Genomic DNA, 25407 nt, shown 5'->3' with positions numbered 1-25407 from the left:
GTTGGCGCTCTTCCATCACGGGGTTTGATAGGAAATGGAGTGGTGATGCAGAGAACGCCTAGTAAGCCAAGAGAATGACAAGGGGGAGAAACTTCACAGCAGCCCAGGAATGCCCTGACATGGCCTTGTTTATATGTATATTTATCTCAGTAGGGCCTGTGGATGCCATCATCCTCTGCAGAAATTGAAACCATTTTATTTTGTGTTATCTAGCAAACAGTGATTAAAAAAATAATAAGCCCACCCACAAGGCTTTTGGGGTGGGGGTTGCCTACTTAAAAGAGCAGCTTTTGCTGAAATTCTCAATACAATTATCTCCAATACTCCATGCGTGTTATCTTTTACTGTCATCACATGCCTCATTCTTTGTTAGAAAAATCAAATGTAATTATTCCGATAGTGATGCTTAGCAGCTGCGGAGGACTGGCAGTTCCCAGTCTTGATATTCTCACAAGGGAGTCTGCGGAGTCATCTTCCAGCCTTTACAAGTGGACAGTCGACTCCTGGAATACTTATAATTTCTTTTCACAAAGTGCACTGCAGACCTCATCTCCTTTATCCTCTCAGAGAGTTGTCTGACAAACCCGAAGCCACGCATTTGAATTAAGAACTGCGCGGAATTTGAACACCACGTGGAAACATCTAATTGTTTCCTTGCATTTGTTGTACCAGTCATGCTCCATTATACCGGCCTCCTGTACTGAACTTGTGTTTTTCTGGCAGCGATTTGGCTGGTGCTGCCTTAGCCGTACACTGAGTAAAGCTTGACCAGTGCTTTCGTTCAACTTTGGGGATCTCTTGTAAAGGGCTTGGTGCAAAGATCATCCAAGATGATAAGCTGAACAAAAGAGAATTGTCAGCATGTCCCAACTGAGGCACAATTAAGTAGAAGAAGTCCATGCCCGTAACACCTTTTGAGGTTGCTCAGTTCTTGAAGGCAGCCCACTCTCCGTTTTCTGCGTTGGAGGCTTAGACCTCAACCTTGACCCTAGTTTCACTAGGCTGTGTCAGGTCTCTGCTGAACCTTAACTTGCAAAGTCCAGAAAACAGCTCTAGACACTACGTGGCACTAGATTATTGAAGACTAGCATGAAGATCAGATATAGAACCGATTAGATCGTCAAAATATGATTTTTACATAAACAGTTTTATATTTTTATGGGTAATTTGACAAGTGCATACATCAAGCCTACCTCACAGGTGCAGCACTATCTAGGGCAGGGGTAGTCAACCTGTGATCCTCCAGATGTTCATGGACTACAATTCCCATGAGGCCCTGCCAGCAAAAGCTGGCAGGGGCTCATGGGAATTGTAGTCCATGAACATCTGGAGGACCACAGGTTGACTATCCCTGATCTAGGGATTACTAAAGCATTTCTCACAATTAACATAAACATCCTGGCTCACAGCAGATGCACAAGCTATAATTTTATTATTCAGCTAGGTCAAACCCAAATCAAGTCTGAAGGCTTACAGCTTCCTTTTTCATATTAAGATGCTACATTTCAGAAAGCAAGCAGGCTGGATTCTAAGACAGAAACGTGGGTTCAGAGCTCAAACAGGCAATTTAAACCCCAAGCAATGGAAAATGACGAATAAAACAACATCAAGAATATGGTTACCAGACCCTTAGCCGAGGGCCATAACATTTAAGTGGAATGTCAGACATCTCCAGGAATCTCTGGGACTGTGTCTCCAGTTTTGGCTTGGAGATTATCCTCAAATGGTTACTTAAATTGCTGGACCTCAATGAGGTTCAATTCACTGACAGGCAAACAATGGCATTATAACTTCAGGCTGTTCCAGGATCTCTTTCCAAGGCCTAGAAGAATAAATTTTTGAGTCCAGTGGCACCTTCAAGACCAAGAGAGTTTTATTAATGGTATGAGCTTTCTTGGGCATGCACACTTCCTCAGATACAATGTCTGAAGAAGTATGCATGCACACGAAAGCTCATAACTTGAACAAAACTTTGTTGGTCTTAAAAGTGCCACTGGACTCAAAATTTATTCTACTGCTTCAGACCCAACAAGGCGACCCACTTGAATCACTTGGCAGATAAAGGCACTTAGCATAGGTGTGTAACAATATTTCCATAACAACATCCCTTCACTAGCAAACAAAAGTTAGCTTAACCTTTTACAGCAGCGGTCCCCAACCTTCTTGTAGTCGGGGACCGCCTCCGAGCGTGGGAGAGAGCTGGCGGCCCAGCCACAGCAGCTGCACGTAAACGCTCATGTGCAGTTGTTGCGCATGCGCGTTTTCGCCACTAGGTGGTGCTAACGCACATGCGCAGAACAGCCGCGCGTTTGCGTCGCTGGCGTGCCAGTGGCCGCGCTTGCCCCTCCCCCCCTCGCTGCGGGGGGGGGGAAAGGCAGGCGCGGCTGCTGGCGGCCCAGTACCATGGCCTTAGCGGCCCGGTACCGGGCGCGGACCGGGGGTTGAAGACCCCTGTTTTACAGCACTCTGGCCCCAGGTTGCGGCAGTCTCTTTAAAGTACAAACCTGCACAATTATTAGACATACCATTCAGTTTACAATACCAGATTAGAACGTATTAAGACATTTGATGACACATTGAACCGTTAATCCAGTATATCACAACGGTATTATTAATTAAACACTTTAGTCAAATAACACCAACCAGCTGAGGATCTCTGGTCCTAAAGAAGTCAAGGACTTCTGGCCACGGAAAGCTCCCCAGGGAGATCAGGGCCCTGATGGAACAGGGCCTGCAAGATGGTGCTCTTCTGCTGGGCCTACAATGGAGGCCAGTTAGGACCAAACTAGACCAACTGCTGGGCCTCCTCCTCCTCCCCAATCCCTCGCCCCTTCTGACCCCTGTTATATAGCAGTAGCGCAAGTACAAGGGATCTGTGGTGCTGATAGCCATTTTAAGTGTGATTTTAAAACTTTAAAGCTAACGAATGGATTTGATTACTGTCATGAATTGTAATCATGATTAGGATGTTCACCTCCCCAAGATGGTGAGTCCAAGAGGGGCAGTATCCAAGTTAAGAAAATAAACAGTCCAAATCACATATCCTGGGAGAGTAAAATCTGTTTGTGTAGAAATGCAAACATAGCTACAATTGCTCTTTTGGTGGGATGCTAATTCAGTATGATCCTTTGTGTCGATAATGTGCTTTTCACTCGAGCAGCCATGGTTAATGATCTAATCGCCCGAGACTAAAACAGCATCCAGCTTGTGTTGGGAACAACCATTTCCTACGACAACTGTGATTAAGTTAGATGTGTTCTGACTCATTCTGCCATCCCTGGGGGTTTGGGTGTAATGTACTGGTTAGTGATTAGGAGTGAGGACCTTTAATCTGGCTTGCCGGGTTTGATTCCACGCTCCCCCACATGCAGCCAGCTGGGTGACCTTGGGCTCGCCACAGCACTGATAAAGCTGTTCTGACCAAGCTGGAATATCAGGGCTCTCTCAGCCTCACCTTGAAGAAGAAGAAGAAGAGTTGTTTTTTATATGCCGCTTTTCTCTACCCGAAGGAGGCTCAAAGCGGCTTACAGTTGCCTTCCCATTCCTCTCCCCACAACAGACACCCTGTGGGGTGGGTGAGGCTGAGAGAGCGCTGATATCACTGCTCGGTCAGAACAGTTTTATCAGTGCCGTGGCGAGCCCAGGGTCACCCAGCTGGTTGCATGTGGGGGAGCGCAGAATCGAACCTGGCATGCCAGATTAGAAGTCCGCACTCCTAACCACTACACCAAACTGGCTCTCTGTTGTGTCTGTTGTGAGGAGAGGAAAGGGAAGGCAACTGTAAGCCACTTTGAGACTCCTTTGGGTAGAGAAAAGTGGCATATAGGAACCAACTTTTCTTCTTTTGGTGGGATATAATTAATCAACAGCTTATTTACCTGTACTGCTGAGGTTAGAAGTGAGTTGGATTCATGTCAAAATACAGAGGTGGAGAAACCAAATCTCACTCCTTTAGAATCATAGGCTGGTTTGCTCAGAAGTAACTCCCATTCTATTCAGCAGGGCTTACTCCTTAAAGCAGTGGTTATCAACCTGGGGGTTGGGACCCCTTTGGGGGGGTCAAATGACCCTTTCACAGAGGTCGCGGCAGGGTGAGCAGCTTTTGGGGGGGGGGGGCGCTGCCACTATTGCCGCCCCTCCTCCACGTTCGGCCGCCAGCTGCTCCAGCAGCACCTCCATCGCGGTGCAGTCTCCCGCCAGCCGTTCCAGGTGGCGGCACAGCTCGGCGGGACAAGAGACAGAACTGAACTGAGGAACCCTGGAAAAAAACTATTTATATCCAATCATGAACCATGGATCTTCACGCCATTGGTCAGTTTCAGTTTAATTTCTGTGAAGGAACACTTGCATAATTTTATGGTTGGGGGTCACCACCACATGAGGTACTGTATTTAAGGGTCACGGCATTAGGAAGGTTGAGAACCACTGCCCTAAGAACACCCTGAAAGGCAGCCTTAATTGTGGTTAGCCATGTTGCTAGGCCTGGCTTCCTCAGCCAGGGTTTTGTGAAGCCCTGGCATTTCTTGACAGCCCTGGAAGGAGCTAGTTAATTATTATACACCTTTAAAATCTGTTAACCATTTATCTGGTGATGATATGATATGTGGTCATGATGACCCGTCAGCCCCTCCCCAAATGGCCAGTGATAGGCCTGGAGGGGGTGGAAAAGGGAGGGGAGGGGCCACTTCTGGGGTTTCTTGAAGCCTGCAGAATATTTCAGGGGTTACTTAAGGTAAAAATGAAGGCTGTGCTAGGTGACAGAAGAGCCCACCAGCAAAAGTGCAATACAGCTGTGAAATTAATCATTGCTTCGTTCCCTAACTGCTGTCTGTTTGTTTATTATTTGAACTTTTATTCTGCCCTATCTTTATGTTCTTAAAAGGCAAGCACTGTGAACATGTGGAGTAGCTGAAGCACAATTAGATGGCCTTGGTATTCTTTTTGTTGCTCTCCTCAGTAAAGTAGACCCTCCTTTTCATGAGGCACTTTTGAGCATAACAGTTGCTGCCTTAGCACAGGGGTAGTCAAACTGTGGCCTTCCAGATGTCCATGGACTACAATTCCCATGCGCCCCTGCCAGCATTCGTTGGCAGGGGCTCACGGAAATTGTAGTCCATGGACTTTTGGAGGGCCGCAGTTTGACTATCCCTGCCTTAGCATTACGCTTTGAAATGCTGCTGAATTGTTAAAAACGTTGCTCAGAGACAAAGAGCTGGCATGGTAAATCTACTTCTGTACCTTTAAGTTCCGAGACTTGAGATGGGATGTCAAATTTGACAAGTCAAAATGTAAGATCTAGCTAGCATACATTGGCTAGTTTTGTCCTCAGTTTACAAAATTTTGGGCCTAGGTTATTGGCATGCATCTAGCCACGCAGTTCCAACCACTTAAAACTTCAGAAATGAAGGCCGGAGAGCTGGCTTGATGTAATGGTTAAGGGCAGTGGCCTCTAATCTGGAGAACTGGATTTGATTCCCCACTCCTCCTCCACACACAGCCAGCTGGGCGACCTTGGGTCAGTAACAGTTCTCTCAGAGCTCTCTCAGCCTCACCTACCTCACAGGGTGTCTGTTGTGGGGAGAGGAAGGGTAGGCGATTGTAAGTTGCTTTGAGACTCCTTTGGGTAGTAAAAAGTGGGGTGCAAAACAGCAGCTCCTCTTCTTCTGCCGGTGAGTTCTCTTCCCAGGGGCCTCCAGCTTGCAGCCTTTCCAGGTCCTGGGTGGGAGGAAGAGGCCATCCACAGAGTTCTTTCACACACGCACCCCAAAGCTAGCACCTGTTGTATTCCTGAATGCAACGGAGTTGGCCCCTAGTTCTATAATAATCTTTAAATGCTTGTTTTATACTGGGGGTTAGAAAAAAAGACATCCCCTCTCAGCAGAAGTATTGGACAGCAAGTTCAAGTTACCTGTTGGTGCAACACTTACATTCCACTGTCTTCACATTTGTGTGTTCAGTTTCCCACCCATGAGCTATCAAGATCAAAATTGTCTACTCTGCCTGACAGTGGCTCTCCAGGGTCTTGGGGAGAGTCCTTGCACATCACCTACTACGTGAGCCTTTAACTAGAAACCTTGGGAACTGAACGTGGGAACTGTGGCTAAATCAGTTGCTGTACCACTGGGCCTACAAGCCCTTCCCAATAGATGGCTGTCAATCAATTTATGCTTAGCTTGAGGCAGCCAAACTCTGATTAGCACCAGCTGCACCCTTCAGAAGGCTTTTCTTTTCTTGGTGGTGCTGTTTCTTGGGATTGTAGGCAACATTTAGGGCAACCGTGCTCAACCTTTTAACCTTTGAGAAACCTGTGAAACGTTCTTCAGGCTTCGACAAACTCCATAAGTAGAACGATTGTGCAGAATATGGTTGGGAAACATAGCTGTGTACATGCCCATTTGGGGCCCCTCCCCTCCCTACCCCCTCCAGGCCCATGATTGGCCATTTTGGGAGGGGTGGTGGTGGGGACATGGCCATATATGGTCATATCATCCAATACATGTAACAAAATGGAAAAAAATAAGCAATTAACTCCCACCTATTCAGGAAAGCCTTCCAGGGCCATCAAGAAACCCCAGGATTTCACGAAACCCTGGTTGAGAAAGGCTGCCTTAGGAAATGAGCCTCTGGAATGGCCTGCTTGAATTGGGTGCATTTGAGAAGGCCCTTAGGACAACGAGTTGCCAGCTTTGAGTTGGGAGATACCTGGAGGCTTTGGGAGTGGAGCCAAAAGTGGGCAGGATTTGAGGCGGGGAGAGATCACAGTGAAGTATAATGCCTAAGGAATAAGGTGACCAGATTTTAACATTGGTGAAGCAGGAGACCATTGACCGGGAGGGGGGGGTTCTTGATTAAAAATTTGGTCTTTATGGAGCAACAAAAAGTTTCATAGAATGCAAAAATATGGAGCAACAAAAAGTTTCATAGAATGCAAAAAATAGTATTGTAATATATATATTTTAATTTCAACATAAGTACAATTTGCCAGGTACCCCCAGATGTCCCTCCAAAAGTGGGACAATCTGGTCACGTTACTAAGGAGTCCATCTTCCAAAGCAGCCATTTTCTCCAGGGCAACTGATCTCTGTTGACTGGAGATGAGCTGTAAAACTGGGGGATCCCCAGATCCCACCTAGGGACTGGCATCCCTTAGGACAACTCTGTTTCAGAGGGCAATTTGTAAACTGTTTGGGCAGATTTGGGTTCTTGACTTTTTAAAGTGTTCAGGTATGTTTTTGTCTCCATAATGGATTGTTTTGCTTCCTTGCAACTTGATTTGGTTTTGTTAGCCACTCTGAGTGCAGGGAGATAAGGTAGGAGGTAATATTTTATACAATTTTATACAAAGGTACATAAATCTCCATGTGAGAGGTTAGTGGAGGGCATGTAGGATGGGATGATCCCTGATAAATAACAAGAAGAATCACTGTCATTATTGTAGTTCAGCACTGTCAAGTCAGAATCGACGCATGGCAACGTTAGGACCATGCAGCTTTCAAGGCAAGAGAGAGGCAGGGAGGGTTTGCCATTGCCTTCTTCTGCATAACATCCCAGGTGTTCCTTGGGGGTCTCTCATTCAAGCCCTTAGCAGAGTTGACCTTACTTGGTTGTCTGGGCTATTCAGGCTGCTGGGTAGTCTTTGATTTACTGTGAATCATGCTGTGTTCTTTCGGCAGCTGTGCTTTATTTTAAAGACAGTTCTCATGATTTTGTAACTAGCAATTTTGGGGAGCAGGTGGGATCTTTTGAATATTTTACTACTTTCACTTAATAATTCACATTTCTCTCTTTAACGTTGTAGGTTTATAGCCAAACCATGTGCCTTAGGCTTAAAAGTCCAAGCCAATGGACCACAAAAAGCTCAGCCCAACGCTATTCTTGAAAAGGTTTTCACCGCAATTACGAAGGTATGTTATCCTTTTAGATTATTTCAAATTTTCGTTATTGCATTAGTAGCTGTTCCACGTTTCCGGGGGCCAACAAAACAAAATGTCTTCAAAAGTCAACATTGGGATGAGCTTTCCTCATCTCTTCCTATGCAAGAAGTAAGAATGATTGCTGTAAAAATAAGTATTGAAATGATCAAAGTCCCTAGTGTGGCTTCATCACATTATAGCGAGTATAGGAGAGCCAGTGCGGTGTAGTGGTTAGGAGTGCGGACTTCTAATCTGGCATGCCAGGTTCGATTCAGCGCTACTCCACATGCAACCAGCTGGGTGACCTTGGGCTCGCCACGGCACTGATAAAACTGTTCTGACCAAGCTATAATATCAGGGCTCTCTCAGCCTCACCCACCTCACAGGGTGTCTGTTGTAGGGAGAGGAAAGGGAAGGCGACTGTAAGCCTCTTTGAGCCTCCTTCGGGTGGAGAAAAGCGGCATATAAGAACCAATTCTTCTTCTTCTTCTTCTTCTTCTTCTTCTTCTTCTATCAAAAAGTCTAAATCGCACACCCAGAAATCTCTTCTGCTTTTCTTCTGAGACTTCCATCCGGAGAAATTGGATTTAGTTATCGGAGTAATGCATAGTTATAGAAAAATATCAGCCTTCTATTTTTTCTAAAACTTTTCTGTCATCATCATGTGATTATTATTTAGATAAAACTGATTGGTTCTGAACTGTTTATGAGATAATCAACACAGGTGCAGATGAGCCAATCTGCAAGTTACCTCTGATATAACAAAATAAGAAGACCAATCTAAACTCTTAGCCTCTATTAAAAAGCAACTAGTCTAACTTCTCTGTAACTGTTTAAATTAACTGTCAAAGACTAACGAAACATTGAGCAAACAGATTTCACTGACTGCTGAAGAGGGCTTGAACTCTCAGTTATTATGCGAAATAAACATGAAAAAGATGGTGATACAGTGGCTAGCGCTAGAATAGATTGTGTCAAACCCTGATGTCGGGAGCAATATTAATTGGTTATGGGAGAAACATTAGTTAATTAAGTGAGATCTTAATGTTGGGGGCAAGCGGGACATTAAAATATACCCCAGAATGCTGTGAATCTAGCATTCTTCTCCAACTGTTCCCAAATTGATGCTCCCTGTAGGTAAGATGGTGAGTCCTGGAGTTTCCCATCAGTGGATCCCTCTGCACGGATCTGGACCCTCCTTCCCAACGAGGAAGAGCTCTGGCCCTCTATAGTTGGAGGGTGGGGGGTTGAACTCTGTATCGCCATCTTTTAATGCTCAGTGTTAATGTTAATTTGAATGGTTTTTAATGAGGTCATACTGGTTTTTATCGTTTTACTGTGAACCGCCGTGAGCCCGAGTGGAATGCAGCGGTATATAAATACAAAAATAAATAAATAAAAATAAATAAATATCTCCTTGACCCTTCTGAAACACCTTCTCCTCCATTGATGGGTAGGAAAGCTAGGACTGGCTCTTTGCTGCGGGGATGATGCAAGTGGGTGCTAGGAAATCCATTGGTGGGCACCTTGGCATCCGTAGTCACCATGATGATGTTACTCCTCTTGCGGTAGAATTCCTCCACTCAGGCACTTCCGGCCCAGTCCAAATCCTGCATGCCTAAGTATAGGCCTGAGACATGAACAGTGGTTTGTCACAATTGCAACTCCGATTGCTTCCATGCTTGAATTGCAAATCACATACCATCCAAATATACAGAACTATTCCCAAGGACTAACATCATGTGGGATTCTTGCCCAGAAGGAAAACTGTTTTGCCAGAAAATGTAAAATCTGATGATGAAATCCCACATGTGATGATATGCAATACAGCAGGGGGCAAAGCGTTCCAGGACAAGATGCCTTTCTGGGGAAGTGACACCTAGAACACAGTAGAGTGCTTGCACTCGAAAGCTTATGCCTTGAATAAATCTTTGTTGGTCTTAAAGGTGCGACTTGACTTGTCAGGAATCAGGCTGAGCCCAGCCTGTGGAGTCCCAGGTTAAAGCGCATTCGAAATCCAACAGTCAGTGGCAAATTTCAAAGGTAGCTTTATTAGGCAAAAGTCCACAGATCGCTAAAGCATGCCAAGATCTTCCTAAGCAAAGATCTTGATAATAACAAAGTACAAGGGGAATAAGCGGGGTAGTTATAGGGCTCTGATTTTATTGACCTAGAACAGTGTCTGTTCTGAGACAAGTCAATCAGGCTTCTGCGGCTATAGAAGGTTTGTTCCGCATTTCAGTATCAAATGGCATTTATTTTGCAGAATTTGCAGCCGCAAAGATGGCTGTGGGATTGAGAAAAAACATTTTTAAAAAGCTGTCCCTTTCGAAATGTTCATGAATTCTTTTCTGATGCAAGCTCTTATCCATTTGTCAACTGAAGACGCCTTTCTCGTTCTCCTTCCTCTGCCTTGAAGGAACTTCCTACATTGAAATGTAAATGAGTGAAGTATACGGAAAAAGTTGGGGGAGGTAGCAGAGCTCAGTTCCTGAAACACGCGATGGAGATCCATCAGAAGTGTTCTCCATGTGTCGCTTTGACTTTCCAGTCTAGTACTGCTATAAGCATCGTAGCATATAAGTATGAACTTCAGCTCTCTGGAAGACACAAATGTCTACATGTGCCAGTTATCCTTAAGAGCCAGGTGAACGTTACCTGGCCAGCTATATTATGTTGATGGCTGGCAGTTCTGATTAGAATCTGTAGTGCCTCTGGCTACTGTTTTGAAAATTATTTTGAATTCCACTGGGGCAAAGAGGTTTGCATTGAAACATGATTGGGGCAAGCCTTGCATGTTGATTTTGCAGAGGCAAATGTTGGCTCTGAAGGCATCATGGAGCTTTGTACGTTGTTGGTGAAATGCAGAGGAAGTGCTCAGGGTGCTTTCTGGAGATTCAGTTTTCTGCGAAGGACTATGGGAGGGGTCATGGCCCAGTGCTAGAACTGCACGGGTCCACTTTCAGTTAAAGGAGCGCAAGGTTATGTGGAAGACTTCTCCCTGAGACTCTGGAGAGCTGCTGTCTATCAGAATGAACAACACATTCTTCCCTCTCTGCTAGCGGGCACAAAACAATGTACTGTAATAAAATGCCGTAATAAAACACAATTTAAAGCCAATTTTTAAAAGTCCTGATATAGAAGCAAAACAAAACAGAACTGCCAAGAAACATTTCCCTCTCCTGCCTAAAAAAATCCTACACTAGCCAATGACATTTTAGGGTACAGCAACCGGGGCTCAGGTTAGGGGCACCATACTTGATGGGGGTGCACTGGACTCCATCAAGCCCTTGTGAGTGGTGAGGAGATGTAGGTTCCAACTGGCCTGTTCCTATGACTCCGCTCCGGCTGAGGGAGGATGCTTACTCCCGAGGAAAGGTGCTGAGGGCAGCAGGCCCAGGAAAGGAAGCCGCAGCTGGCTGTTGGAGGTGGCGTCTGCCCCATTGTGGAGGTCACTGGCCTTACCCCTAGGGAGTTAAGAGAAGAAGGAAGGCCTTGTCCAGAATGTGCTCCTCAAGAAAGGGAGTAGGGAAGTCAGGGCGCCCCTCCCCAGCACTGCCAAGATCAAGATCGATGCCAGAGGTGGATGAGTGAGCAGCAGGGACCTAGATTGGCTTGGCGGTGTGCATGCCAGCCACAGACAGCCTCCCCCCCTCCCAATATCAAGGACTCAAGGTTGGCTGTGGCGCCAGCTTGCAGCAGATGAATGATACTCAACAGCCACCTGGTGCAATCCCTCGCAGCCTTCCCTTGGGTGCGAGTGTCAGTGTGGGCCTGCCCCTCCAATGGCCACCAGTCCTCCATCCCATTTTCTCAGCAGTGGACATGAGACGAGGGACTCACAGCCGAGGCGACTGGTGCCTCTGCTGGTGCCCCTTGGTAGGGGCGGCAGGACATCAGGCACCAGGGAGGAAGGCCAATTCGTGAGTGGGTATTTCTCTGTGTAGGCCCCACTCTCAGCCCCTGTGTCACCTGGCCTCACCCACCTGCTTGCCCCAGGCACGAAATGAACTAGATATGCGCCTGTCCCTGGCTACCTGGACTGGAGATGGTGTAGAATGAGGGAGGGTAGGAGCCAACAAGGAGGGGGGCCTGCCTCATTTTGGCCCATCATGGTTTCAGCCATGGGCCTGACAGAAGAGTACCATTTTGCAGATCCCGCAGAGAACTTGGAACTTTGACCTTGATAACGTCATCGTCTGGCTCAGGATGAGGCAGCTTCATGTGCACAGGGTTAGCAGCGTGGATGCTTATGAACAGTCAGCATCTTTCCATAGAAAGGACAGGTTGTCCTTGCCATCGTCTTTGTACTTGTCTGAGCCTCTTGATCAGATGGCAAGAATGCAGACTGGCAGAACTGCATTTAGCTTTGAAAAAGCTTGGCATGCGAGAGTGGGTGGATCTGACAGATGTCAGGAGTAAATTCGAGACAGCCTTTTCTTTTGCCTTCCTTCTCCGGGGGAAGGGGTGCTTGCATCTGTTCTCGTTGTTCTCCGTCTCCCTAGGAAATTAGTTGTTCGTCGCGCATGCTGCTTGGCTTCTGAAATTAGCAGATCGCCATTTCAGAATCGGAAGAGCTGGAAGAGACCAAAGAGAACCATCCAGTCTAGCCCCCAACTTCTCAGAGACTTAAAAACACACACATTCCTGACAGGTGTTCATCTTATCTCCTGCTCAAAGCTTCCAATGAAGGAGACTCCACCACCACCTTCTGCGGCATATTCCATCTGCAGACAGCCCTCGCCATCAGAAAACACTTTCTAATATTTAAGCAGAGCTTCCTTTCCTATCATTTGAACCCATTGCTCCTAGTCCTTGTCTCTAAAGGTGCAGTCAACAAGTTGCAGGAAACGAGTTGTGCCTTAACAGGTCAGATTGACCCACTAGGGCAGGGATTCCCAACCAGGGGTCCAGGGATCCCTGGGGGTCCACAGTAGTTACAGAGGGGGTCCTCAGCCTTAATGGACTCAGCCACAAGCTAGGGAACTGGCTGCTTCCATTGCTCCCCCTCCTGAATGTGAGTGAGTTCTCTCGTGGTTTCTGTGCCGGGGAAGGGCAGAACCTGAACGCCTACTCCTGCTTAAAACCGCCTCCTTTCTCTCTCCCCCTCAGTCCTCCTTAAGACGGCCTGTTAATGCAAGTGGTGATGTCACTTCTGGTGGCATGTAACTTACAAGGGCATGGCAGGGAGGCGTGGCCTGCTGACATCACTTCTGGGGTTCCTCGACCGCTCACAGATCATTCCAGGGGCTTCTCCACAGTCAAAAGGTTGAAAAAGGATGCATTAGGGGCTCTTGATTTTTTGCTGTCTGCCAAGAAATGCAGAAGGAGGAAGGCTGTCAAACAGCTAGTTGGAAGTAGGGAGGGGGTTAATATTCAGTTTGGCAGGGCTCCTCTTTAAGCCTTGCTGTAAATTGTCGTGAGATTTCAAACTTCAGGAGGAACATTTTGCCTCAATTCCGTCTCTTCCGCAAGAGCCAAAACCCACCTCTGACTCCTTCCCTCCAAATTGTGAAGTGACGTATCAGTTCCATGATGCTTCTAATAATTGTTGAGGTGGGGGGGGGGGATGCTGTGTTGATCCATTTAAAAAAAGGGCCAAAAACAATAGTATGTTTTACAAATGACCCTGAAATTGTTTGGAAGAGCCATCTTTGTTTAGCTAGCCCCAGGCAAGACAGGAAGCAGCTTACATAATTTGTTGCTCCTTCATTTTTATCCTCACCACAACCCTGCTTGGGAGTCTAGATGGAGATGATGTGGCTGGCCTGAGCTGCCATGACAGAGGGGGCATTTGAATCTGGTTCTCCCAGATAATGGCACTTGAAGGACTTGGCCATTAGAACCTAACAATAAGTGATATTCTGCCTTCCCCAAATGAGCCACTTACCTTTGCTCTGAAATCCTCAAACAGTGTCGTATGTTATAGCAGGGGTAGTCAACCTGTGGTCCTCCAGATGTTCATGGACTACAATTCCTATGAGCCCCTGCCAGCATTTGCTGGCAGGGGCTCCTGGGAATTGTAGTCCATGAACATCTGGAGGACCACAGGTTGAATACCCCTGTGTTATAGGACAACGTAGTTCGGTATTATGGTTAAGATTAGTTATCGTAACCGCTCAGAGCCACAAGGGAGGATGGTATGCAAATTGAATGAATGAATGAATGAATGAATGAATGAATGAATGAATGAATGAATGAATGAATGAATGAATGAATGAATCTTTTACGGATGGGGGACAGAGGCCAAGGGACTAGGCTTGTTGCAACTAAAAGAAAGTCCATTTCCAGTTTTGTGTATCGACAAACAGTCTCTTGATTACAATACGATCAGATTTAAAATTGACATGTTGCATCTCGAGAAACGTAAGCACAAGAGTAATGTCTTGATCCTTTTTGGCAGCATCCAGACGAGAAGAGACTGGAAGGGCTGTCCAAACAGCTGGACTGGGACGTACGCAGCATTCAGCGTTGGTTTCGACAGCGACGCAATCAGGAAAAGCCCAGCACTCTCAGAAAGTTCTGCGAGAGCACGTAAGGAACTGCCTCAGAGTAGTTCTTTCTTTCTTTTTCCTTCCTGGTTTATGTTAGCCATTTCTCATTTGAGCAACTCTAGAATATATCAGACAGTTTCCAGACGTTAAGGAGCTGCTCTTGAACTGAAGAAATGATCAAATGGATTACAGCACATTATTGCTTAACTAGAGTGAGCTTAGATTGAAAAATTATTTCAGATGCCGGTGGAAAAGGAGAACAAACTATAGATACTTAGTGGTAGTTTTAAACCTTTCCCTACCTGGGAATCACTTGAGGGGCAAGCCTGGGATAGGAAGTCATGTTACAAAAGGGAGAGCTGGAGCCATGAGCTCACATGTGTGAAGGCCAAACCCATGGGTGGCTGACCAAAACAGCCGGGAACGAGAACCAGAAGCCAAGCACCAGGAGTGAGAAACAAACCACAGGGAGAATCAGGAGAAGGCTGTCTACGCCTTAGTGACCTCCTGTTTCCATTCTGTTGTTCTTTTCACCTTGCCTCCTTCCAAAGAGGCAGGAGGCATGATACTCTTGCTCTTTACGCAACAGATTCCTTGAAGGTGGCAAAAAGCTGGCACTTCTGGAGCAGCTAATGATCCAGCAGGAGACTCCCTGTGAGCTGTCCTGTGCAGTGGGTTCAGGGCCACTGACTAACCGTAATCTAAATGGGTGTAAGCTATTTCTCACAACCAAATTCAGAATGATGTTGCCGTGCCAGTTTTGAAGGCTGTTCGGTGGCCTTAGGCAAACCTTCATCCAACAGGTCGTCATTCCTGTAGGCCCACTCTGAAGCCCTTCAAGAAGGAATATTACAAAGTGTAATGGAGACTTGTGTCTGGAGACCTGTGGGCTGCATCTAGCCAGTTGGTGACTGGCAGTCGGCTTACTCTTTAACTTTGACTTTCAGCAGTTAAAGGGAGCCTTTTAATCCCAGCCAATATCTTTATAGCTAACTTCAAGAGACAAATGTTTATACCTAAAACCATGTCTTTCTTGCACTACTTCCCAGCTCAGTGGAGGCAGTATCCCAGATGACCATGATAAATGGGACACCAGGAGCATTTCCCTTCAGTTGTGTACTGTGATCTGAAGCACCCCCTCCCTCCTTCCATATGTTTCTATGTTAATTCTTCAGGCTACCATCTGTTGCCTATCCTACCACGGGAGTTGTCTGGCATCCATCAGAGCCTGGGCCTTTTCTGTCATGTGCTCTGTGGAAAGGTCTCCCTGAAGAGACCTCCTTGGAGAGTTTCAGGAGGTCCTGCAAATCCTGCTTCCTTGCCTTGGCTTTGGAAGGGTTTTCCATAGCAGGCATCTTTTAAAGAGAGATAGAGAAAGAGATTTGGGGTTAGCTGTTGTACTCTTTAAAAAATGACATTAGCTTATAGTAGGAATTGATTAATTTGAATTCTGGTGTCGGAAAAGGCTTTTGCAGGTTCCATGGACAGCAAAAGTCACAAATAAGGAAATACTGCAGCACATATAAAGTCTGATATATCATTGGTAGGAAAATCCTGAAACTCCGCCTCACTTACTTTGGCCATATCATGCGATTCAGTTCAGTGGAGAAAGCAGTTATGCTAGGATTGGTCAGTGGCAAAAGGAAACGAGGCTGACAAAGGGTACGGTGGCTGGATGCGATCGGGGTGGACACTGGCCAGAACATTGCACAGTTGAGGGAGGCGGTGCGGGATTGGGGGTGGTGGCAACAGCTGTGCCATGGGATCGCCAAGAGTCGGACATGACTGAATGGGTGATGACAACAACAACAACATCAGCAAAAGCAACTAGCCAAACAAACAGAGTTCATTGGCTGTTCCATACTGGTCTCTGATCTTTAACTAGATGTAATCACCCTCCCCTTGACCCGTTTTGTTTTTTTCCAGAGATTGGTTGGTGAGGGCAGGGTGGAGATGCAACGGGGTGGGATTTCTGGCTTGTTTAATTGCATCTGGCTTGAATATTGGATCTTTTGTTTTCCGGGTGACAGATGACCTGATCATTGCCTTTTTATTAAAGCAGGATGATTTGACAGTTATCCCCTCTTCAGTTTATATTCCACACCACACCAAGTATCACAGTTCAAAGATGGTCCCACCTGGAGGAAATTGTCAAAGACTTGCACATCCAATTTCCAGGATTCCCTCTAGTATTAGCGGGTGATTTTAATTCAAGGCTTGGCAGGGACGACTATGCGCTTATCTCCAAATTATTAGGTCCTGATGAATTTCTGAGCCCTGCTTGGCACCACAGAAAATCAAAGGATGATATAATGAACAGTGGTGATTTAGAGTTGGCTGAACGTGTGACCCAGAGAAATTGTATTGCATTTGAACAGTTATTTAGAAATTGATGGAGCTGGTGATTTTATTTACATGAGCCCAGAAGAGCCAGCACAATAGATTATATTCTGTCTCCACTTGAATGTCTTTCTCATTTCAAGCATTTAGAAGCTGGGTGGTCTTATGGGAAGGGATCATCTCCCCAGCCTCTTTCTCTACAGACTTTATTCTGTTCCAGCACAAAGCTTTTCTGTGGGTCGTTTACCCTGGAGCTCTAGCTTTAGTGGTGAGTCTCAGACTATAATGGGTTCCATTCTTGGTTAAGTAGCCATTCTTTGTAACACCTTAGTTAACAGGGTTCTGCAGTCAGACTCAGTTTGCATAATTTGCATGAGGTATTAGAACTGTTTAGACCTCTCTATGGAAAAAAAAAATAACCTTGACAGAACATCTTTTGAAGCCCAGAGGAATAGCTGGTTTAATAGCGATAGAATAATGAAGAGGCGTATGCAACAGAAGCATTGAGTTGAAAAGTAACTGTATAATATCAGTTCTTTGTGAGGCGATGCCTCCTTCTCTATGTATTTTACGAAAGGCAGCCATCTATTTAAAAAGTTCATATAGTAGGATAAATGGTTTGCTACTTCAAATTGTGAAGCTACCTTATCTCGAATTAAAAGGCTCCCAAATATCCCTTCTCATATCCCTGCTCAATGGAAGGTATCTTATCTTGTCTCCAGTACGAGGCTTTCAGAAATTTTGCTACCAGTTGCGGTATCGAAATCCATTCCCTTTTTAAGAAGAGGTTTTATATATTTCTAATACTGTACTCCGAACCCAGGGGCAAATTCCTTGCCAAGTTTATTACCAAACTCACACCCTATTTCTGATTTTAACAAAGTCACCTCTCTGTTATCTGATGTCAACCCCTATATCTCATATAGGGTGGCACTTTTTGCTCTGGCTGCCAGGGAGATTCGAGCTAATGCATTTTTACAGGAGCCCCCACCTTGATACACCATTTTATCCCTTTTATTGTAACTTAGTTGTCCAAGTTTACATTTTTAGGTACACAATATTGGAGAAATATTGTTTTATTTATTTATATTTGTGCCATATTGTTTTAATTGTGTTTTGTAACGGCCTTTGGCTACATACTATAAATATTATTGTATCGTATCGTATATTTCTAATAAGTCAACTAAGGCGTCATGAGGGACTTTGTATTATGTGATTCATCCTACCTCTCTCAAGGTCTTGTCCCAAAATAAGCTGATTTTGAGGCAGAAAATTAGCTGGGTTGCCACATAGGCCTGAGTACCCAGGTGTGATATGATGACGACAAGAAAGCATGAGAGACCACTGACGCCTAATTTTATAAGCTAGTTCTTTAGCGTTAGTAGAAGCTGATTTAAGAAGGATTGTTTTCCAAACAGAGTTCCAGTCTTCCTCAGAGAGATTAGATTTTATTTTTCTCTGCCACTTCTTTTATGAGGGAGCCAAAAGAGAGCTGAATTGAAATAATACCCTTATGGTAAGTTTGCCATTTTAGTATGAGCTTCGCAAATCTTGTCTGGTCTAGTAATATTTTGGCAAATAACTATTGCCTGGAATAAATGTATATACAATAATTTTAATCTGTAGATATTTCTCCCCACACCCATGTATGATATAAACCTATGTCTTGTCAGGTGGCCCATTATTGTAGAAACCAGTGAATTTTCGGGAGTCAAGACTTTTCCTTCTGTTATCCCAAATTTGCAGTGTAGTTATAAGGAAGGAATTCTGCTCTATTTCTCGAGGACTTACTAAGACTATTTGCCACACCAGCTCTTCTAGGATCACTTCAGGGGGCTATGACTCTGTTCTATCTGACGTCATGGTGGACTATCGCTGGGTCCTAAATAGTGTAATATATTTCGTATTTGGGCTACTTCATAATACAGATTAAGATCAGGTATTTTAACTCTTCTTTCTTTACTGGCAGCATGAGATGGGATTTTAGCTTTCTTATTATTGCAAATAAATCTAAGTAACATCTCTGCTGCCATATGTTCAACTGTTTTCTAGAAATAAATTCAGGGAGTGTTTGAAACAAAAGAGTGTAGGCAATATTTGTCGTTTTGATTAGATTCATTTGTATCATCCTTGTTAGATTAAGTTTAGTCCATTCAGTCAACTAGAGAGAAGAACAGCCTCCTTGCTACCTATCTGTCAGTGGTTTTTCTGGTTGGGTGGAGCAGGAAGAGAGAGGTGAGAAAGTCATATTCTAGGAGGGAAATATTTCTGTCTAGAGCAGCCTTTTCCAACCTTTTGAGCATGGAGGAGCCCCTGAAATAATTTTTCAGGTTTTGAGGAGCCCCAGGAGTTATTTCAGCTGACCACGCATCCCTGTAGTTCTCCCCCGCCCCCCAGTTACATGTCACCAGAAGTAACACCGCCACCTGTGTTAATAGGCAGGCTCAAGGACGACGGAGGAGAGGGGGGGAGAAACAGAATGCTGTATAAGGTGGGAATAAGTGTTCAGGCTCTGCCCCCTTCCAGGCACAGAAACCACAAGAGAACTCACATTCTGGAGGAGCAATAGAAGCAGCCAGTTCTCTAGCTTGTGACTAAGTCTATTAATGCAGGAGGGGGAAAGCCGAGGACCCTCTCCAGAACTCCCACAGACCCCTAGGGGTCTGCAGACCCCTGGTTGGGAATCCTTGGCCTAGAGAAATGCTGTGGTGGATCCAAGCCCACGTTCTTGCAAAATGTAAAGAAGCTTAACTTCTATATGTTCTTCTACGAATGTTGAGTTCCAAGGTGCTGTTGAAGGCGTTTTGGATGACCGTGTCGCTTACTAAGGAAAGCTGCCTCTTCAGCTGGACATTGTTTCTAATTCAAGGCTCTTGTAATATTCATGTTCTCTGCCAATGCGCACTGAGACAAGAGAATACGCTTTATAACACTTCTTCTTTTAACTTCCATTCATGTGCAGCAGAATGGGGGTGCGGAGGATCGGCTTCCAACTTCGTAATCCTGACAAGCCAAGGGGGTTGGTTTACCACATGGTTGTGAAGTAACCCATGTTTCCTAAAGCTGTATGTTTGTAATAAAGTCTATTACTCCTTCTAAGGCAGTGGTTCTCAACCTTCCTAATGCCGCGACCCTTTAATACAGTTCCTCATGTTGTGGTGACCCCCAGCCATAAAATTATGCAAGGGTTCTTTCACAGAAATTAAACTGAAACTGACCAATGATGCGAAGATCCATTGTTCATGATTGTACATAAATTTTATTTTTTTTCTGGGGTTTCTCAGTTCAGTTCTGCCTCTTGTCCCACCATGCCTATCACGATCTTTTCCGCTGCTCAGACAGACAAACGCTCTATCCTGATCTACCCCGCAAGTGTGGATGGATCCCCCCCACCAAGTTGCTTGTCCTGCTGCGACCCCTGTGAAAGGGTCGTTGGACCCCCAAAGGGGTCCTGACACCCAGGTTGAGAACCACTCATCTAAGGGCTTTTCTACATGGGTTTTTCCCTGTTGGCTCTGTTCCCATACTGTTTCAGTTTAGCTTCTAATTTCCACATAAACTTTTGTGCCTTTAGTTTTTACTTCAATGTAGGGGTGGGGGAATGCTATTCCCCAGTTTTTTTTTCCCCTGGTTCTTTTGAAACCAATTTTAACCCTGTCTATTTATGGAAGCTGATTCTGAGCCACCTTTTCCTTTGTGTATCTTGTTTCTGTCAGTTTTCTTTGTCCCATCCACTCCCACCCACCTCCAGCCCACTTTCCGTTGATTGGACTGTCATCATCTTCAGACTAATCCCTCCTGCCCTATCACCCTTGAAGACAAATGATCTCCATTTTTTTAAAGGCCCTGAACTATATCAGTGTAGTGTTGTAATGACAGTTTAAGCAGATTCTCCGAATTCCCAGCTTTCATTTAAAGAAAAAATATCTCTAGCTTCTTCCCTCTCAAAGATATATAGGAAGAGGCGTGACTTCATAAAGAAAGAGGCTAGAAAAGTACAAACACATAGATACACACAGTGGCATGCTGGGGTGGGCAGTCCTCCCAGGGCACAGCTTAAGGAAGGCTTTCAAAGGTTGCCCTCAAAGCCAGCGTCATCCTGCTGCTTCATAGAATCATAGAATCATAGATTTGGAAGGGGCCATACAGGCCATCTAGTCCAACCCCCTGCTCAACGCAGGATCCAGGCCAATGTTCTCATTATTAAACTATAGTTCTGGCTGCAGCCCCTACAGGTGTAGGGATATCTGAGCATAGCAAAAAGCTCTAGGATCGGCTAAGCTTCCCTTTTCTCCAAGACTCAAATAAACTTCCTTATCAGAATGTGCTGGTCGTCACTTTAAAATGGCAATGGCCCCTACCTTGTGGTGACCATGAGAACTCAGTCACATCTAGCAGTAGAGTTTTTAGCCCTCATATCCTAAGCCAGCTTTTCCCAATTTTCTTACCATTGAGAAGCTCCTAAAACATTCTTTAGGCTTTGAGAAACCCCAGAAATGGCATGATTGTGTAGAATATGGTTGGGAAGCATAGCTGTGTCCATGCCCTCCCCGGGCTCCCCCCCTTCCCACCCACCCCAGGCCCATCCACCATTTTGGGAGGGAGTGGCAGGCCGACATGACTATATATGATCGTATCACCCGATAAATGTTTAACAAATTTAAAATGTATGCAAAAATGAATTCACTCCCCCCCCCCATTTGGGAAACCCTTCCAGGGCAGTCAAGAAACCCCAGGGTTTCACGAAACCCTGGTTGAGAAAGCCTGTTCTAAGCCTTGACAAAGCTGGCTTAGAAGTCAGTCAGCTTGGAGGGACCTGGCCAGCTACACACCCTGCAGTGGGAATCCATCTGCCTGAGACAATGCAGAGCTGGACAGGGTTCCCACTGACAGCTCAGCGGGGGGGGGGGGGGGGCAAGCTGCCAAACTACCCGTGGAGGTGGGCAAGCCTGCAGTTGCAGGCATTATAGGAGAAAGCCAGTGTGCTGTAGTAGTTAAGAATAGTGGCCTCTAATCTGGAGAAGCAGGCTTTATGAAGCCTACTAGACCATGGGCCAGTCTCAATTCTCTCAGGAGGGGAAGAAACTGTGATTGTAAGCCACAGAGACCACATAGGGCACTGGTTCTCAACCTTCCTAATGCCACGACCCTTTAATACAATTCCTCATGTTGTGGTGACCCCCAACCATAAAATTATGCCAGTGTTCTTTCACAGAAATTAAATAGAATGTTTTTTTTTTCCGGGGTTTCTCAGTTCAGTTCTGCCTCTTGTCCCACCATGCCCATCTCGCTCTTTTCCGCTGCTCCAGACAGACGAACACTCTGTCTCAATCTACCCCGCAAGGCTGTTGTGTGGATGGCACCCCCTGGCCAAGCTGCTTGCCCTGCCATGGCCATGAAAGGGTCATTCGACCTCACAAAGGGGTCCCGAACCCCAAGGTTGAAAACCACTGCTTTAGGAGGAAAGTGGGGTATAAAAACAAACTCTTCTTATGCGGGGGCAGGAAGAAAGTGACCCCACTACATTCTAGTCTGATTACCCTGGCCCGAGGCCCAGGGAAGCCTTGGCAGAGGAGAAGGGAAAACAGACAGCCCCAACTCTCTCTGAGAGGCTGGCTTGGCAGGTAACCCTCCAAGGAGGTCCAGAGTGAAGGGCTGGTAAGCCCACAAGCCCAGGGCAGAGTTAAGACCCAGAGACCTGTCACCCCCCACGACTGGGTTACAGAATAAAGATTGGCTGAATCTGGGGTTGTCCGTCCCTTGAGAAAGCATTTAAAAAGGAGGAAGAGCCGGATCAATTTTCCAGCAGACAGGAATAGATAGTCAGCTAGGCAGAGTGGGGGAACTAGGTAAAGAGACCCCCCCCCTTCTCCCTTCTTCTAAGGCTCTCCATGAGGCACTCAGCTGCCAAATGAGATCCTTGAGGGCGAGGCAGACTCAGACCTGACCCTGGTGGAACCTGACATGGCAATGATTAGGTGCTTCTGGAAAGAGAAAGTTTCCTTGTGTTCTCTTGCCACTGGATTTTCCCTTGCCTATTAAAATATTTATGCCCTGTTTCTATCCTTGTGGCCAGAGGCAACTTATAATTCCAATTTTTTTTAAAGTACAGTAAACCCCTAATTAAGTCTCCCTTCCCCAGAAAATGCCTGCAGCTGATATGCTATTAAAAGCCCTAGCAACTAGAATGGCTTAGTGGCGCCTGAGGCTTTGCAGATCCTAAAAACATCTTAACCCCCTCCCCCAGTCCTCAGGAAGCTCATTCCATTGGGTGGGAGCTACTATAGAAAAAACATCTGCTTTCTCTCCAGGGGTGGCCAAACTGTGGCTCTCCAGATCTCCAGCTGATGCCGGCTGGGGTTCATGGGAATTGTAGTCCATGCATACCTGGAGACCCACAGTGTGGCCAACCCTGCAAAGGATGCCCAGTGGGGTATTTTGATCAGAGGGAGCAACCAACAGACAACACTGAAGGCTATATTGGCCACACAAAGACACATGGGGGAGGTCCTTCAGATATGTAGGTCTCAGCTGTGAAAGGTCCTGCATAGAGACTCTGAAGTTTAAGAAACCTAGGATTGTCAAGGTATGGGAAGATAATATTTCCAGATCAGGGTTGAGAAACTCATGGGGATTTGGGGGTGGAGCCTGGGGAGGTTAAGATCCCCAATGAGGTACAATTCCATTGAGTCCACTCTCCAGGGGAACTGATCTGTGTGGGCTGGAGATGAGCTGCAATTCCAGAGGGATCTCTAGGTCCCACCTGGAGGCTGGCATCTCTAAACATTGCCCATGTGGATAAGGCGTGAAGTAAAAGATTCCCCGTCTCTCCTCATATTTACTTCTTCAAAAGAACAATGGGGAAAGTGGGGGATGAGTGAACCTCAGCATTATCCAGTAGCCCAGGGGGAAAAGTCTGGAGCAGAATCCCAGGAAGGGCTTTTGAGGAAATGGCCTCTTTCCCGCCTCTCTGTCCTAGCTCAAGAAGGCTGCTAAAATGTTTCAGCAGGGAAGGCAGCAGGAGCCGTCCCCTTTGTGTTCCACTGCTCCTTGACTTCTTCTCTTCAATTATTAACCTGTGCTTTGAATAGCCTTGTTTTGAAAAAGTTCTACCTATCTCCCTGGTCATTGTCCTAGTCCTATAGAAACTAGAGTAATCCTTTGAAAGGTACATTGTGCAGTTGTACCCCCTCACCCCCCTTCTCTAGGAGAAGTGAAATCCTGAGGAGAATTACACTCTTCTAAGCGCTTGGAAGTTAATGGGCACTGAAAGGTATAACTCTGTTGAGGACCGCACCAGTGATGGACTCAAAGTTAAAGTCTGCTTTGATGAATTTTAATTAATTTGATTTGTGGCTGGCAGAGGTTATATTTGGTAAGGGACACAGGATAAAGGGAGTAAAATGAGGAATTTTCATACCATGGACTGGTGTCAGCAGGAAATATAGGAAATTATAAGCCCAACAAAAAAAAACAGTTTTCTGCAGGGAAATTACTTTTATCTTCTTTTATAAAACATGTTTTATTTGTCTACTGGAAAATGCTTTATCTTTTTATGGGTGTTGTCATAAAAGTGCTGTCCAAAATACAGATTTATACCAAATAGCAGGTAACACTGACTGGGGCGTTTGTTTCAATTGGATCATGCAGCCAGGGTTTCTGAGAGCCACCATGGGCCCCTGGAGAAAGAGCCCATCTGACCCCCCCCCCCCCCGAATCCATCCTAGCAAAACAAATCGCTTGGTTGGTTACCATACATCTTTAATGATGATGTTCATTTGTCTCTCTGTTTATGTCAGGCCTAACTCATCCAAAAATAAGTGGGATCTCAAAGTTGGCTACCATCTTCAGGTTGATGAGGGGAGTTCTAGGGCCCTCAAATGAAAGGAATCAGAATATCCTTGCCCAGGTAACTTGCAGCCCCCCCCCCCCAGCTTCTATTTGCAATGGAAATGAAGCTTGTGCAGTATTTAAAGTATTAGACTAGGATCTGGGAAACCCAGGTTTGACTCCCCACTCTGCCATGGAAGCTTGCTGGGTGACGTTAGGCCCACTGCACACTCAATTTAACCAACTTCACAAGGTTGTTCTGGGGGTAAAACAGAGGAGAGGAGAATAATATAAGTCTCTTTGGGTACTCCTTGGGGAGGACGGTGGGATATAAATAAAGTAAATAAGTCCTGTCTTCTCGATTTCACCTGTTACCACTAAAGCAGATTTAACATTTGATTGTCATTCACGTAAAAATGGTAGAAGCATCTTTTTACATCTTTAATAAAATATGGGGCAATATTAACTTCCTCCTGTTCATAGTACTGACAAAGGTGTGCTACTATAAGAACTATTTAATACGTTCTTAATTGCCAACCCAATTGGGTGAGAAGGAGCTGAAAGTGAAAAATTAAGAAGGGGGATTAGAAATGGCAGATCATGAAAGGAAGAGAGGGACACAAAAGATGATAAAAGTGTGGAAAAGAGTAAGCGAAATGTAGGAAAAGGCAATGAGAGGTGTGCTTTTTCTGAATTTTGCTGCCGCACACTAACAGGGCTGCCCCTTTGCAAGACCTAGCTGTCCAGGAGCTGGATGGAACTAAAGGAAGAGGGTGCTCGTAATCAGATAGAGATAAAAACTTTAAATCTTAAAAATGGTTGAATCTTAA

The 25407-nt window shown here is 45.5% G+C and overlaps 1 protein-coding gene across 2 annotated transcripts in view; it reads left to right on the top strand.

The window, feature by feature from the left end:
* The window catches only part of CERS6 (ceramide synthase 6), a 160720-nt gene that overhangs the window by 36880 nt on the left and 98433 nt on the right, over nucleotides 1–25407 (top strand). For both annotated transcript variants that reach the window (XM_077319810.1, XM_077319811.1), the window contains exons 2-3: nucleotides 7799–7904; nucleotides 14317–14447. In XM_077319810.1, coding sequence (XP_077175925.1) covers nucleotides 7799–7904; nucleotides 14317–14447 — 237 coding nt within the window. The remainder of the gene's footprint in view (nucleotides 1–7798; nucleotides 7905–14316; nucleotides 14448–25407) is intronic.

This window comes from Paroedura picta, chromosome 2, assembly GCF_049243985.1.
Source record: "Paroedura picta isolate Pp20150507F chromosome 2, Ppicta_v3.0, whole genome shotgun sequence".
Lineage (NCBI taxonomy): Eukaryota > Metazoa > Chordata > Lepidosauria > Squamata > Gekkonidae > Paroedura > Paroedura picta.
Note: the sequence above shows the minus strand (reverse complement) of the source record. Positions and strands in the feature narration are given on the sequence as shown.